This window comes from Mobula hypostoma, chromosome 16 (genome assembly GCF_963921235.1).
Source record: "Mobula hypostoma chromosome 16, sMobHyp1.1, whole genome shotgun sequence".
NCBI lineage: Eukaryota > Metazoa > Chordata > Chondrichthyes > Myliobatiformes > Myliobatidae > Mobula > Mobula hypostoma.
In genome coordinates this window covers 11,362,379-11,379,158 of record NC_086112.1, presented here as the reverse complement: position 1 = coordinate 11,379,158, position 16,780 = coordinate 11,362,379, and the positions used below count along the sequence as shown (strand labels likewise).

General features: G+C 44.2%; 1 protein-coding gene across 8 annotated transcripts in view; it reads right to left on the bottom strand.

The window, feature by feature from the left end:
• The window catches only part of LOC134357220 (hyaluronan and proteoglycan link protein 1-like), a 135,526-nt gene that overhangs the window by 58,844 nt on the left and 59,902 nt on the right, over positions 1-16,780 (bottom strand). For 7 of the 8 annotated variants that reach the window (XM_063068514.1, XM_063068517.1, XM_063068518.1 and 4 more), the window contains one exon: positions 3,749-3,892. In XM_063068514.1, the coding sequence (XP_062924584.1) occupies positions 3,749-3,854 (106 nt within the window). In that variant the 5' untranslated portion in view covers positions 3,855-3,892. Of the gene's footprint in view, positions 1-3,748; positions 3,893-4,402; positions 5,277-16,780 lie in introns of those variants that run through there. The other variant, XM_063068516.1, reaches the window with a different exon arrangement.

Here is a 16,780-nt window from a genome sequence, read left to right as displayed (position 1 = left end):
CATCATGGCTGCTTTATTTTTCCTCTCAAACTCATTCTCCTGCCTTCTCTCCATAATCTTCAATGCACTTACTATTCAAGAACCTATCACCATCCACTAAATATACCCTATGATTTGGCCTCCACAGCCATCTCTGGCAATGAATTCCACCAGAGTTCACCAGAAAAAAGAAATTCACCAGAGTTCTCTCTGTTCTGAAGGGACATCCTAATATTCTGAGGCTGTGCTCTCTGGTCCTAGACCCTCCCACTAATAGAAATGTCCTGCCTTTTAAATTTGATGGTTTCAATGAGACTTCTCCCCCTCTCCTATTAGTTTAAACTCCAGCAAGTACAGACCCAGAACTAAGAGACACTCCTCATATGCTAACCTTTTCATTACCGGAATCATTCTTGTGAACTTCCTCTGTACCTTTTTCAATGCCAGCACAACCTTTCTTAGATAAGGAGCCAAAAACTGCTCACAATACTCCAAATGCAGTCTGTCTAACGCCTTATAAATCCCCAGCATTATATCATTGCTCCTCTAGAAATGAATGCTAATATTGCAATTGCCTTGCTTACTAATGACTCAATGTGCAAATTAATCTTTAAAGAATCCTGCACTGGGACTCCAAGTCCCTGTACCTCTGATCTCCAAATTTGCTTGCCATTTAGATAATAGTGAACGTCTTTATCCCTTCTACTGAAGTGCAAGACCATGTGCTTCCCTGCATTGTATTCTGTCAGCCATGCCTTTGTCCGTTCTCCCAATCTGTTTAAGTCCTTCAGCACACTTTCTGATTCCTCAACACTACCCGCCCCTCCACCTATCTTAGTGTAATCCACAAACTTGGCCACAAAGCCATCAGTTCCATGATCCAGATCAGCAGTCCTGATACCAAACCCTGTGGAACACCATTAGTGATATGCAGTCAACCAGAAAAGGCCCCTTTTATTCCCACTTTCTGCCTCTTGCAGTCACCCAATCTTCTATCCATGCTTGTACCTTTCCTGTAATTACATGGGATCTTATCTCGGTTAGCAGCATCATGTGTGGCACTTCGTGAAAGTCCAAGTTGGGATTAATAACCTGGAGCCCACAGACCCCTTGGTTAGTGGTAGGGGTTCATGGCATAAAAATGGTTGGGAACCCCTGTTCCAAGTAAATAACATTCACTAACTCTCCTTTGTCTATCCTGTTATTTCTGCACTGAATTCCTACCCTTCCAAAGAAAATGCATTTTTATTAGAGGAAACTAAAAGATAGTAGTCCAGATATGGTCTATCCAATGTTCTGTTTAATTCTAGCTTGCTTTTCCTAATATTTACTTCCATCACCCCTTCTGATTATTCAATCAGCTGCATGTCCATCTTGACTACTTGTAAACAGAATATAGACAAAGACATTGGAGCAAAAGAAAGGGCATAGTTTTGTGAAAACATCATCAAAATCATAAAAAAAAGAATAAAGAAAACAAGGAAGAACCAATTTGATGGTATGTGCTATTTGTTGGATAATAGCTGTTAACCATAGAGAGGAAAATTAGTTCTGATGAAGGGTTTTGGCCCAAAATATTATATGTTTACTCTTTTCCATAGATGCTGACTGGCCTGCTGAGTTCCTCTAGCATTTTGTGTGTGTAGCAAGGAAAATTAGTCATGTTTCTGAAAATTCATGAGGTGAATCTAAACTTGCTCTGTTCACAATGATCAAGAAGGTTCTTGCCTCTGGGATTTTTTAGCCAATGGAATTCAACAAGGTGTTTAGAAAGTCACACACACAAAATTTTAGAGGAACTGAGTAGGTCAGGCAGTGTCTATGGAGAGGAATAAGCAGTTGACAATTTGGGCCAAGACCCTTCATCAGCACTGGAAAGGAAGAGGGAAGAAGCCAGAATAAGAAGGTGGGGGGTGAGGGGAGAAGAAGGCGTACAAGCTCGCAGATGACAGGTGAAGCAACATCAATGCAGTCATCAATCAAAATCAGAATCAGAACCTCTTTACTGCCAGAATGTGAAACTTACCAGAAGTAATTATGGGTTGGTGTCAAGCATTTAATAGACAACACAATAGCAACCAACAATTTCCAAGACAATAGCACAAACAGCCATGAGCAATCAACAATTGGCAGATTGGTCACATGAGCGTTATCCACTGAAGGCTTGGAACATGGACTGTTCCATGTAGCCAGTGAAAAGGCAGCCATAGCTGGTGTCCATGTGCATGTCCGTGGCTACACCTTGTCTTTGGAGAAGGTGGGAGGAGCCGAAAGAGAAATTGTTGAGTGTGAGGACCAATTCCACCAGATGATTGAGGGTGGTGGTGGAGGGGAACTGGTTAGGTCTGTTATCCAGTGGAGAGCGTTAAGGCCTTCCCGATGGAGGATAGGAGGGACTGGACATTCATAGTGAGAATGAGATCAGAAAACTGAAAACGTTTGAAAAGATGTTTATAGATCTCTGATTAAAAAAAAGCGGCCAAATTTTGGTGCCAGTTCCATAATTGTGCCTTAGCAAATGGGATGTTTAGTTTAGTAAATTGTGCTATCTGTAAAATGTCAGAACTTGAAAGACAGCTAATCTGAGACAGATGCTGATAGCATTCTGACCATGACTGTATTACCCACGAAGACAAGACATTCAATGGGTGAGTTATCTAAACAAGTTCTTACTCATCTATTCCATTGACCTGGGTGATTTTTTAATGATCACGGAGTGCTAAGTACAGAGGGACAGGAAATTCCCCAATGATAATTTCACCTCTTAAACATCTCATTTTTCAGTTCAATTGTCTTGCAAAATGGCCGCCATGCTTACTTAAGGACAGCCACATCCCTTATCTGAAAGATTTCTGTATGTGTCTTAAAGGCACACAAATGAGAGGAAACTTGAGGGATATCGGCATTGTGAAGGCATGAGGGATTAGCTTAGATGGCCATTTGACTACTAGTTTATTTGGTTTGGCACAACATTGTGGGCCAAAGGTCTTGTTCCTAAGCTGTACGTTTCTATGTTCTGTGTTCTATGTTTCGTAGTGATACGCTAAGCTGGGTTTCCTGCTAAGTGTGAATTTCTTTTCACACAAAAGGAATTGGCAAAATCTGGGAAGGTTAGAATCTTGCAGTGTGATCTGTGCTGATTCAAGGCCATGCATCTCATTTAGATCAGAGACATTCACGGGGTGGTGGTGGGGGGGGCAAAGGAACAACAGCTGGCAAAACAGATCAAAAACTGAGAACCTACTGTGAAGAAGACAAGTGTTATGTTATTGAACAGAATATGCTAGGGAAGGAAGAGGTGAAGAATCCTGCTTGGTACCTTGTGAGTGCTGCTTAAAATAGTACAAGTAGAATAATTACCAAGCATATGTGAGAACTGTGGTAAAACATGAAAAAGCAATAACAATTTGACCTCATAGTTCATATATGATGTATAATTAATTGAATTTACTGCACAATTTATGATACTTTAAATATTAATGTATACTTTATAAATTAAATGCTTTCAGTAATCTTTAAAAGCAGAATGAGTTAAAGAAAACAGAATCCATAAATACAAGAATTAGTGGATGCACAATACATCTGATATTCATGAAAGCAGGGATTTCCAGCCATTTTTATGCCACTAACCCCTACTATTAACTGAGAAGTCTGTGGACCTCAAGTTGGGAAGCCCTGGTCTAAAGGAAGGTAAATTGTTCAGCTCAGCGACCTCTTCCTCCCCCCCACCCCCACCACCGTCCCCAATCCATATCCTGAGTGCCCTTACCTGCAATGTAGATCGTTCTGAAGTACTTAGACCCTGTAGAGTTCAGGTTAAAATGGGAATCAGCCCAGCAGACGGACAGCAGAGCAAGTAACAGCAGAGAAGTCATTGTTGAGGCTGCAGAGGTTCACTTCACTGTGGGAAAAGCTGAAAGTATTTGGGTTAATTGAATAAATGAGCAGAGATCCCGGCAGCTGCAAAACTGAGCTGAACCCTGCTGCAGTCAAATAATCGTTATCCTACTCCACAGTTAAATTTGACCGGTTAAGTAATAACATGAAGCATGGATTGTTATGAAAGTCTAATTTTTGTAAGATTAACAAAATTCATGCATAAATTACAGAAAGAAAAAAAAGCAGCTGAAACACAGTTGCTACGTTATTTAAGAAGAGCCGTACTATAGAGACAAGTAGAAACAGTCTTTTGTACAGCATTAGTCATGTTATTGCACACAATATTTTCAAATGACATCCATTTCATATAGATCACTTTTGGCTTAAAACCCCCAGAGTTAAAAGGGTGATGAAAAGTGCAATGAACAGTTCAGCACAGTAATCAGTATCATGCTCAGAACTGCAGGAAACCCTTTGCAGCATTTTAGTTTATCCCTTCAGACAGAGCCAAAACATGAAACTAAAACTCCTGAAGTCTACTTACCATTTTAACCAGTGCTATCACTTGGGGTAGCAATGTAGAATAAGATGAGGAAACTAGGTTAGAGTGGACAGTGCTCGCACTGCAGTCATACAGATTGATTTTTCATTCATTTTTAACCTAGGATGCTGACGCACAAACTCATTGTGCTAGGTAGCATGTCCGCAGTCAGCAAGCTGCATGCAGCAGAGGGGCACACCAGGCTCTCTGTACAGCCACGAGATTTAAGCTGAATGCCAGCATAGATGTACAGGGTACTTAGAAAGAGATCTGGAATACTGCATTGCAATGAACAGACTGCAACAAAATAAGGCAGATTCCATTTATAACTCGTTTTTACAGCAGTTGCAGGGTACTTCGTCTGTCTCTGCTACTGTACTTGTGCTGCCGAACAAGAGAACGACAGGCAATAATATGGAAATACACAAGCATGTGCTGCAGTCCACATGGACTGAACCACATCATTAAAGACATTGTTAAAACCGAACAGCACTCATTTTACAAGGTCAAAGTGCATTAAAGAAAGATCCTGAAACTCCATCAATCTCTCTACGGCCTGTTACGTCGCTGGTGTTTGGAGCAGCAACGAAGATCCTCCATCCCTGATGGTGCTTGGGGCTTTCTTCTCCATGTCGGTAGCTTCCTCTCGGTTTTCACTACTGTCAGTCATGCAAGTCCTGGGTGGAGACTCAGGAATACCGTCGCACTTGAAGGATTCTTCATTGTTGTTTCCGTAACAGTTTTGTTTTACCAGCTGGGTTGTTAGCCCTGAGCTGAACCCCCAAACCTGGAAGACCGGTGGACCAATCCTTTGACCTATTTAGCAAGGGTGACCCGACCAAGAGCCAAAGCACAAAGTCCTGACTCCAGCCAACATAGCTCTTTGGATCATTGAGGCACACGAGCCTCCAAACCCAAAGGCTGTGGTCCTCTTGGAGAAAACGCCAGCAATGAACACCAATCAATGTGTAGATCAGTACAATGCAGCACAGTTCAGCCAACAATATTGTGCCAACCCTTTAGCCTACTCCAGGACCAATCTCACTCTTCCCTCCAAAAGAGCCTTCTGTTTTCCTGTCATGCAACATTGAACATAGTACACGGAACATTACAGTCCTTTGGCCCACAATGTTGGGCTGAAACTTTAACCTACTCTAAGATCAATCTAACCTTCCTCTCCTATACAGACCTTCAATTCTCTCTCCATAAGCCTATTAAGGAGTTTCTTAAATGCCCCCAGTGTATCTACCACCACATTTCCCTTACCTACTACTCTCTGAGTACAATCTTACTTCTGATATCTCACCCTCCCCAGATACTTTCATCTGATTACCTTAAAATTATGCTTCCACGTATTAGCCATTTCCATGCGAGGGAAAAAAAATCTTTCTATTGTAGCGGTGTGCTACACACAGCGCTAGAATAACGACACGCAGTCGGTGAGTTGGAGTTGTGATAAAAGAGATTTATTCAAACTTTGCGGCCTCCTTTAAAGTCTTCTCATTCCCGCCCTCCCCGGGGAATACATATTTGCAGACCCTTTCCACGTGCGGGATTTTCCCCCTGCTGGTGAAGATGGCCTGGCGCCCTTTTTGGGGCCGGCCTCTCTGTCTGCGCGCGCTGTTTCGTGAGCCGGTTCGAGTGTGTTGGAAAGTGGGTCGCCACACTATGCCCTTTATCATCTTATGCATCTCTATCAAATCACCTCTCATCCTCCTTCACTCCAGAAAGAAAAGCCCTATCTCTCTCAGCCTATCACCATAAGACATGCTCTCTAATTCAGACAGTGTTGAGGTAAATTTCCTCTACACCAACTCCAAATCCTCCACATCCTTCCTATAATGAGGCAATCAGAAATTCCCTGCAGAGACCATTCCATAATTGTAGAGGCCAGTTTAAAAAAAATAGAATATAGAACACAGAGTATTGTGCCGACCTTTTAACCTACTCTAAGATCAATCTAACACTTCCTTCCCACATAGCCCTCCATTTTTCTATCATCCATGTGCCTATCAAAGTGTCCCTTAAATGTTCCTACTGTATCTCCCTCTGCTACCACCCCTGGCAATATGTCCCAAGCACTCACCGCTCTCCCTGTAAAAAACCTACCTGTGACATCACCACCACCGTACTCTCCTCCAATCATGTTCAAGCTATGCATTGAAATTGTCACATAAGATGATATTAGAAATTGAATTTTAGGCATCATTTTTTGACTTTTCAACTCACTGGGGTGAGTTGCTTCACATGAACTACATTGCTTCTGCGCTGGTATGGTCTTCAACTGTGGTCCAGTGGGATGTCTCCTTAACCATCTGTCCACCTTGACAGGAGAGAGAGCCACTTATGCGGTCAGGCCAATGTGGTATTGGAATTAGAATTGGTTTATTATTGTCATATGTATCGAGATACAGGGGCAAGCTTGTCTTTCACACTGTTCATATGGATCAGATCATCACACAGCACATTGAAATAGAAGAAGGTAAACCAATAACAATGCAGAACAAAGTGTAAAATCTACAGAGAAAGTGCAGTGCAGGTAAACGATGAAGTATAAGATGATAACAAGGTATTAGGAACCCTTTGGGAACAGCTTCTTCCCCTCTGCCGTCAGAGTTCTGAACGGTCCCCAAATCCATGAACGCTGCCACACTGTTTTGCTCTTTTTGCACTATTTATGAACTTATTGTCTCTTCTTATTGTGATTTATGGTAATTTTTGTGTATCGCACTGCACCACTACTGCCAAGTAACAAATTCCAAAACAGCTTTCTGCCTGAGGCTCCTGATTAAAAAATGCGAAGTCAATCACACAGATTTGGATTCAGATTCGCCTCACTTATAACATGCATATCGAAACATATAGGGAATTACATTGTTTGCATTAACAATCTACGTTGTAATGCGGGCAGCCTGCAAGTGCCGCCACACATCCTGGTGCCAATGTACAGTGCTCTGCAAAAGTATTAGCCACATATTAGATTAGATTAGATTTAGAGTACAGATACAAAGCCAATGAAATGCAATTAGCATCTGACCAGAAGTGCATAAGAATAGTGTTATTTAAAAAATAACTGTGAATAAAAAGTAAGTGCTACAGCATACAAATATATAAGTACAGACACAGTACAATACGGATGCAATAGTCATAGTCATAGTCATACTTTATTGCTTAGCGCTGTGATGAGGGGTTCAGCAGAGTCACAGCCTCAAGGAAGAAGCTCTTCCTGAGCCTGCTGGTGCGGGAGCGGAGGCTCCTGTAGTGCCTACTGGATGGGAGGAGAGTAAAAAGGCCATGGTTAGGGTGAGATACATCCTTGATAATGGGAGGAGGAGATGACGGTGGGAGGAGAAGATGGCGGCGCTACGCAGCTTGCAGCGGCCACTCCGGTGGTGATGTCTGTTATTTGTCAAGTAGGGTGCCGTGCACAATCCTGATTTGATGGAGATGGACGTGAGAGCACGGAGGAACATCTGGTGAAACTTCTGAAATGCCTGTTTCACTGCTGCTGCTACTACTGTGTGGTCCGGAATCGCCGGAGAAGGCCCCGAGCCCTCGGCTTTGCTTGTTGCTCGGCGGCCGCGGCGGGGTCGAAGTGCTCAGCAGAGGATGGTGCTCGGAGAGGCTGGTCAGAGGGGCTGGTCGGAGGCTCGAAGTTTTTGGACAGACTTAGAGTCGGCTGCAGTCGGGTGCTTCCAATGCATCGGCAAGTTGTCGGCGCATGGAGGTTCACGGCAGAGAGAGTTCCTCCCTTCTGCCGTCTGCGTTAGGTGATGAGTCGATCGGGACTTTGAGACTTTTTTTTTACCGTGCCCATGGTCTGCTCTTTATCAAATTATGGTATTGCTTTGCACTGTTGTAACTATATGTTATAGTTACGTGGTTTTGTTAGTTTTAGTCTTGGTTTGTCCTGTGTTTCTGTGATATCATTCTGGAGGAACACTGTATCATTTTTTAATGCATGCGTTTCTAAATGACAATAAACGAGGACTGAGTCTTCTCATAATCTAATCTAATCTAATAATGCATTTCGCCCTGCCCAGGCAGTGTTTATGGTAGATGTTCTCAATGGTGGGCAATTGGGTGCCGATAATATACATACACGTATATGTATATACATAGCTAGGGTGCACAGTACTGTATTCGTCAACGTAGAGCGGAGAGCAAGTTTGTAAATCTGGTGGAAGCACAGGATGTTGCGAATGGTGAGGATGGAGTGCCATCACCCAGGTCATGCCTTGTTCTCATTGCTACCATCAAGAAGGAGGTACAGAAGCCTGAAGGCACACAAACAATGATTCAGGAACAGCTTCTTCCCCTCTGCCATCAGATTTCTGAATGGACATTGAACCCACAAACACTACCTCACTACTTTTTTATTCTGCACTACTTTTATTTTGTACTACTTATTTAATTTAACTATTTTGTGTTTATATCCTTAATGTAATTCACATTTTTTCTTTATTATTATGCTTTACAATGTACTGCTGCCATAAAGACAATTTGCATGACATATTCCAGTAATATTAAACCTGATTCTGATCGGCCTGTAGATTACTGAGTTTATACCTGTGTAATATTTTGAAGAGTTCCTTTAGGTTGTCATAGTCAGGGGTGGTAGTGTGGATACCTATTAAATCCTCCCAATGGCATGCACCTGAAATAGCCTCTCACAACCAAATCCAGCTACTTGTATTCACTTGTGGCTTAGAAAGGGCAAAGGCAAGTTATGGGAGCCTTAAAGCCAGTCAGTTTGGGAAGATGGGGCTTGTCAACCGTGGTTGGCAGCTCATCTAGGAGAAGGAAATCTTGGACCTCAAATCTCTGCAGCCTCTGACTATACCCACTCACGTGGAAGGTTTTGGGAGTAAACTCCGATGAAAAACCTGGAGTCCCTGAGGCAGTCCTATGTTGGGTTGGTTATAGGCAACTACTATGATGGGCAAATCCTGCGACCCACTGGTGCCAAACTGTATTGGTCTCTGCCGTTCACTGGAATTCACCAGCTGCATGGAAAGAGGGAGCCTGCTGCATGGGCAGCAGCTGCTCTCCTTATTGTACGGCCCTGGTTTGCGTATCACATCGACAGCTGGGTCACAACATCCATAGTCAACCCTGACTAACAAAGTGCATCAAGATAAGTACTTTCAAGCTGTGGACATTGGCAGAGAATTGGCTCAGGAATGGGATAAACAATGAGTTTCAGTTCTGCAATCCATAACTAAGGGGGTGTCTCAATTATTTATTAAGTTCAAAGTTCATATCTCAAAGTAAAATTTTATTATCAAAGTACATATATGCCACCACATACAAGCCTGAGATCCATTTTCCTGTTGGCATACTCAGCAATCTATAGCATAGTAACTATAACAGGATCAATGAAAAATCAACCAGAGTGCAGAAGACAACAAACTGTGCAAATATAAATACAAGAAAATAGCAATAAATAACGAGAACATGAAATAACAAGAAAAAGACCCTTAAAGTGAGATCATTGGTTGTAGGAACATCTCATTGGATGGGCAAGTAAGTAAGTAAGTGCAGTTATCCCCTTTTGTTCAGGAGCTGATGTTTGAGGGGTAGTAACTGTTTGTGAAGTTCCTATACCTTCTACCTGATAGCAGCAGTGAAAAGAGAGCATGACCTGGGTGGTGAGAATCTTTGATGATGGATGCTGCTTTCCTATGACGTTGTTTCATGTAGATAGTTGGAGTAGATAAAATGATTGAATGCATGGTGTCCAGTGATTCAATCTCTGACAAAAGAAATTCCTCCTCATCTCTGCTTTTAGTCTGAAACTAGTTCCCTAATTCCAGATTCTCCTGCAATGGAAAACGTTATCACAGCATCTGCCACTTAAGCCCCGCAGAATTTCACTTGGATCAAATATCAGTAAGATGTCTCATCCTTCAAAACTCCATTGAGCGTTGTCCCAGCCTACGCAACTGATCCTCATAAAATAATCCCTTCGGCCTACAAATCAAGCAACACACATAAAAGTTGCTGGTGAACGCAGCAGGCCAGGCAGCATCTCTAGGAAGAGGTGCAGTCGACGTTTCAGGCCGAGACCCTGAAGGGGTCTCTTCCTAGAGATGCTGCCTGGCCTGCTGCGTTCACCAGCAACTTTTATGTGTGTTGCTTGAATTTCCAGCATCTGCAGAATTCCTGTTGTTTGCGGCCTACAAATCAACACTGGTGAAGTACTCCTGAGCTATCTACAACGCAGGAAAACCTCCCTTTAGATGGAAGTAACTAAACTGTGCATCTTACTCCAGGTGTACGGCGTGTCGAGGAAGGGATAGCACCTCTGGTGAAGGGGCCTGTTGTGCCCATTCTGAGGCAGCTCACTTGCCTTTGGTCCCCACCAGACACTCAGCTCTTATATATGGCTCCAAGTAAGCACTTTCATGTGACAGCGGCCACACCCCGGTACACTGCTCGACAACAGGCTAAACCAGGCGAAGGTAGCCGGCAGCCTCATACTCTGGTGAGATAGGAACACGTCTGCCCTAGCATGCGTCGTCGGCTCCGGCAGACTGGGCGAATGAGATCTACAGTGAAATCTAACAGTCAGGAGGGTGGTTCTGCAACACTCCACAGAGAGCAAAGGGTTTGACAAGGCAGAGAAGGCGTCATTCACCGCAACCAAGGAAGATCCCAATTTGTGATGCTTGTTTGTACCACTGGATGTCACTCTGGTGCTTCCCACTCCCTCCCCCACATATGTCAAGAAATTTGTTTTTTTGTGTGGCAGCATACAGTGCAATACATAAAATTACTGCAGTACTGTGCTAAAGACTTAGGCTCTCTAGTGACATATATGTGCCAAACACTTTTCTACAGTTCTGTACAGTAAAAGGATGGAATCTACATCCATTTAAACAATCTGCTGATTTTTTATTAATTTCCCCCTAAACAAATGGACTGTCATACAATTCCCCATTGGACAACTTTATTACACGTTCGCTCAGTTGGTTTCTGGCTCTTCGCAGACTCCTTGTGTTCTCTCACAACTTGCTTTTCTGCCTACCTTGGTACATTTCAGCACCATACACTCAATCTTTTCGTCTCATGAGAATGGCCCTGGGGAATGAAAGGGTTAATGTACGACGAGGTTTAGAGGTTCTGATCCTGCACTTTGCTGGAGTTTAGAAAGGTGAGGGTGGTGGTGGTGGGGGTGGGGGGGAATCTTAATGAATATTGCAGGCCATTGGGGGAGGATGTTTCCTGTAGTGGGTGAGTCTACCATCGGAGGGCATGGTCTCAGAATACAAGGATGTCCCTTTAGAACAGAGATAAGGTGGAGTTTCTTTAGGCATAGGTGGTGAATCTGTCGTATTTACTGTCACAGATGGCTGTGATGACCACATCACTGGGTATTTTTAAAGCAGAGGCTGATAGATTCTTGATGAGTAGGAGTGTCAAAGGTTACGAGGAGAAGATAGTAGAATAGCTTTGAGATGGATAATACATCAGCCATCACACATAAAAGTTGCTGGTGAACGCAGCAGGCCAGGCAGCATCTCTAGGAAGAGGTGCAGTTGACGTTTCAGGCCGAGACCGTTCCAGCAACTTTTATGTGTGTTGCTTGAATTTCCAGCATCTGCAGAATTCCTGTTGTTTGCGTTTTAAATACATCAGCCATGATGGAATGGGACTCGATGGGCCAAATGACCTAAGTCTGATCCTATATTTTATGGCCTATGGTCTTATCTACTCCATTAATGTAGCTAGTAAATAATTGAGACTGTAACATTGGTAACCATAGCACCTCATTAACTATGGGTTGCTAACCATCAATCCCAATTTTGAGCCAACCCTCTATCAATGCCAATATCGTCAAGTATTTACATAGGAGCAACATTGTAATGACAGACCAGTCATTTTAACTTGATGGGGAAGTTATGAAAACAATAATCAGGAACAGAATTACAATCCAAGATGTTGGCCATTGATACAAGTTATGCAATTCACTGTATGTTTTGATATTTCGGTGTACATGTGACAAGTAGAGCAAACCTCTTGAAATGACTGCTAATTCTGTTCCTCATTATTGTTTTTGGAACTTCCCCATTATCCTGCGACGAATAAAACTAATTATAATTATTCCTTCACTATCAATGAATCTCAAACCTCGAATCCCTGTCTCAATAACACCATGGAAACACATGCGGCAAACGGCTTGCCATAGCTCAAGAACGATCCTGCGCCATCTTTTCCAGCGCTATTTACAAAAGACAAAAATTGTTAGCCTTACCAACAAAACCCAGCTTAAAATGTAATTTGCAAGAAAAGTATGATTTGCATTTTTGTTATCACAAGCAATCTTCCAATAACTGTATGAAATAATGAGCTCAAGATGATTGGTGACAATTTTACTGGCAATTAGTTTGGCCATCTGGAAGTTTGCAGAACTTATTACATTGCTGGGTCGTGTTCAAATTTCTGTCTGTATCCCATAAAGAAACAACGACCGTGTAGAGGCTTATAAATGCCCAAGTTTTCCTTCACAATGTGTAGAAAGTTAACTCTCTACACAGGAAATAAAGGCAGAATTTCACTCATTGTCACTGCAAAGTGTTAATATTGTAAAAAAAAATTGACAAAATGTAGAGAGAGAGTGACAGAGAGGGAGAATGAGAGCGAGAGAGAGAGTGTGAGAGGGAGAGAAAAAACAGAGAGAGGGGGACAGAGAGAAAGAAAGGGAGAGAGAGGAGTGAAAGAGAGGAGAGAGGGGAGAGAGGGAGGGAGAGAGAAACAGGGAGACAGGCAGAGGGAGAGAGAGGGACAGAGAGGGGTGAGAGAGCAAGAGAGAGAGAGAGAGAGAGAGAGGGTCAGAGAGAGAGAAAGAGGGGGACAGAGAGAAAGAAAGGGAGAGAGAGAGAGGAGTGAGAGAGAGGAGAGAGGGGAGAGAGAGCGAGAGAGAGAAACAGAGGGAGACAGGCAGAGGGAAAGAGAGGGACAGAGAGGGGGAGAGAGCAGGAGAGAGAGAGGGGGGGACAGAGACAGAGAGAGAGAGAGGGACTGACAGAGAGAGACGGAGAGAGAGAGGGAGAGAGAGAGAGGGATAGAGAGGTGGAGAGAAAGGGGAGGGACAGAGGAGAGAGAGTGAGGCAGAGATGCTCGGGAGAGAGGGAGAGGTGGGGAGAGAGGGAGATGGAGAGGGGAGAGAAGGCGGGAAAAGGGACAGAGAGGGGAAGAGAGAAGAGGAGAGGGGGGAGACAGAAAGAGATGGAAGGAGGAGAGAGAAAGAGGGAGAAGGAGTGGGAGAGAGGGGTGAGGGGGTGAGTGAGGGGTGGGGGTAGTTGAAGGGAGAGAGGGAGAGAGGGGAGAAAGAGAAGCGGGGGAGAGAGAGAGAGAGAGAGAGAGAGAGAGAGAGAGAGAGAGAGAGAGAGAAGGAACATGCAAAAGAACAGCAAAAACCCAGCAACTGAAACAGTCCTGACGAAGGGTCTCGGCCTGAAACGTCGACTGTGCCTCTTCCTATGGATGCTGCTTGGCCTGCTGCGTTCACCAGCAACTTTGATGTGTGTTAACTGAAACAGTGTTAGTTTACCTGAAACCTGATAGGTTATAAGATTTTGAGAGGCATAGATATGGAGTGGACAGACAGTATCATTTTTCCCAGGGTCAAAACATCCAACACGCAAGGGCATGCATTTAGTTGAGAAGGGGGTAAGTTCAAAAGGGATGGGCGAGGCATATTTTTATCAAACTGGTGGGTGTCTGAAATGGGCTGTTGGGGAAGGCAAGTATGGCAGAGACATTCAAGCGGCTCTTAAGGCAAGCACATAAGTACAGACCATGGAGGGATGTGGACATTGAGTAGGCAGAAGGGATTAGTTTGGTGAGGCACTTAATTACTAGGTTAAATAGTTCAGCACAATATCATGGGCTGGAGGACGTGCTGCTGTGCTGTACTGTTTTATGTTCTAAAGAGAGACAAACTGACTAATAATTGTATCTGGACACACTGCTGACCACTGAACTCAGTTTCAAAATCAACAACTCCAGGTAACTTGCCATCTGTGTTCAGAGAACATAGAACATTACAGCTCAGTACAGACCCTCGGCCTACCATGTTGTGCTGACCCTTTAACCAACTCTAAGATTAATCTTATGGTGATTGAAAGAAAGTATAGGGATGATGCCAGAGGTACATTTTATTTCACCTAGAGGGTGGTGGGTGCATGAAGCAACTTGCCAGGGGCTGTGGTAGAGGCAGATACATTAGAGACATTAAGAAACTCTTACAGAGGCACATCAATGATAAAAAAAAATGGAGGGCTTTGTAGGAGGGAAGGGTTAGATTGATTTTAGAGTAGGTTAAAAGGTTAGCACAATATCGTGGGCTGGAGGGTAGGTACTGTGCCATAATGTTCTATGTGCTATGTTTTAAGCTCAGTAGCTCTGTCAGCTGAAAAACTTCAATGCGAGCAGGAAAGTAACTTGCTTTCATTACAAGTGACCAACAATTTTTATTAATCTTCACCTTTCTGAAAAAAAATGGGCTGAAGGTCCTATACCTGTCTGTACTGTCTCCGCACTAATCCTAACCTTATTATTAAACCCGCTGATAAGGGGGGTGCTGTTGTAGTCTGGCGTACTGACCTCTACCTTGCCGAGGCACAGCGACAACTCGCGGATACCTCCTCTTATTTACCCCTCGATCGTGACCCCACCAAGGAGCACCAGGCCATTGTCTCCCACACTATCAACGACTTTATCCGCTCAGGGGATCTCCCATCCACTGCTACCAACCTTATAGTTCCCACACCCCGCACTTCCCGTTTCGACCTCCTACCCAAGATCCACAAACCTGCCTGTCCTGGCCGACCTATTGTCTCAGCTTGCTCCTGCCCCACCGAACTCGTTTCTGCATACCTCGACACTGTTTTATCACCCCTTGTTCAATCCCTTCCTACCTATGTTCGTGACACTTCTCACGCTCTTAAACTTTTCGATGATTTTAAGTTCCCTGGCCCCCACCGTTTTATTTTCACCATGGATGTCCAGTCCTTATATACTTCCATCCCCCATCAGGAAGGTCTCAAAGCTCTACGCTTCTTTTTGGATTCCAGACCTAATCAGCTCCCCTCTACCACCACTCTGCTCCGTCTAGCGGAATTAGTCCTTACTCTTAATAATTTCTCCTTTTGCTCCTCCCATTTCCTCCAAACTAAAGGTGTAGCTATGGGCACCCGTATGGGTCCTAGCTATGCCTGCCTTTTTGTTGGGTTTGTGGAACAATCTATGTTCCGTGCCTATTCTGGTATCTGTCCCCCACTTTTCCTTCGCTATATCGACGACTGCATTGGCGCTGCTTCCTGCACGCATGCAGAACTCGTTGACTTTATTAACTTTGCCTCCAACTTTCACCCTGCCCTCAAGTTTACCTGGTCTATTTCCGACACCTCCCTCCCCTTTCTAGATCTTTCTGTCTGTCTCTGGAGACAGCTTATCCACTGATATCTACTATAAGCCTACTGACTCTCACAGCTATCTGGACTATTCCTCTTCTCACCCTGTCTCTTGCAAAAACGCCATCCCCTTCTCGCAATTCCTCCGTCTCCGCCGCATCTGCTCTCAGGATGAGGCTTTTCATTCTCGGACGAGGGAGATGTCTTCATTTTTTAAAGAAAGGGGCTTCCCTTCCTCCACTATCAACTCTGCTCTTAAACGCAACTCCTCCATTTCACGTACATCTGCTCTCACTCCATCCTCCCACCACCCCACTAGGAATAGGGTTCCCCTGGTCCTCACCTACCACCCCACCAGCCTCCGGGTCCAACATATTATTCTTCGTAACTTCCGCCACCTCCAACGGGATCCCACCACTAAGCACATCTTTCGCTCCCCCCCTCTCTCTGCATTCCGCAGGGATCGCTCCCTACACAACTCCCTTGTCCATTCGTCCCCCCCATCCCTCCCCACTGATCTCCCTCCTGGCACTTATCCGTGTAAGCGGAACAAGTGCTACACATGCCCTTACACTTCCTCCCTTACCACCATTCAGGGCCCCAAACAGTCCTTCCAGGTGAGGCATCACTTCACCTGTGAGTCGACTGGGGTGATATACTGCGTCCGGTGCTCCCGATGTGGCCTTTTATATATTGGTGAGACCCGACGCAGACTGGGAGACTGCTTTGCTGAACATCTACGCTCTGTCCGCCAGAGAAAGCAGGATCTCCCAGTGGCCACACATTTTAATTCCACATCCCATTCCCATTCTGACATGTCTATCCACGGCCTCCTCTACTGTAAAGATGAAGCCACACTCAGGTTGGAGGAACAACACCTTATATTCCGTCTGGGTAGCCTCCAACCTGATGGCATGAACATTGACTTCTCTAACTTCCGCTAGGCCCCACCTCCCCCTCG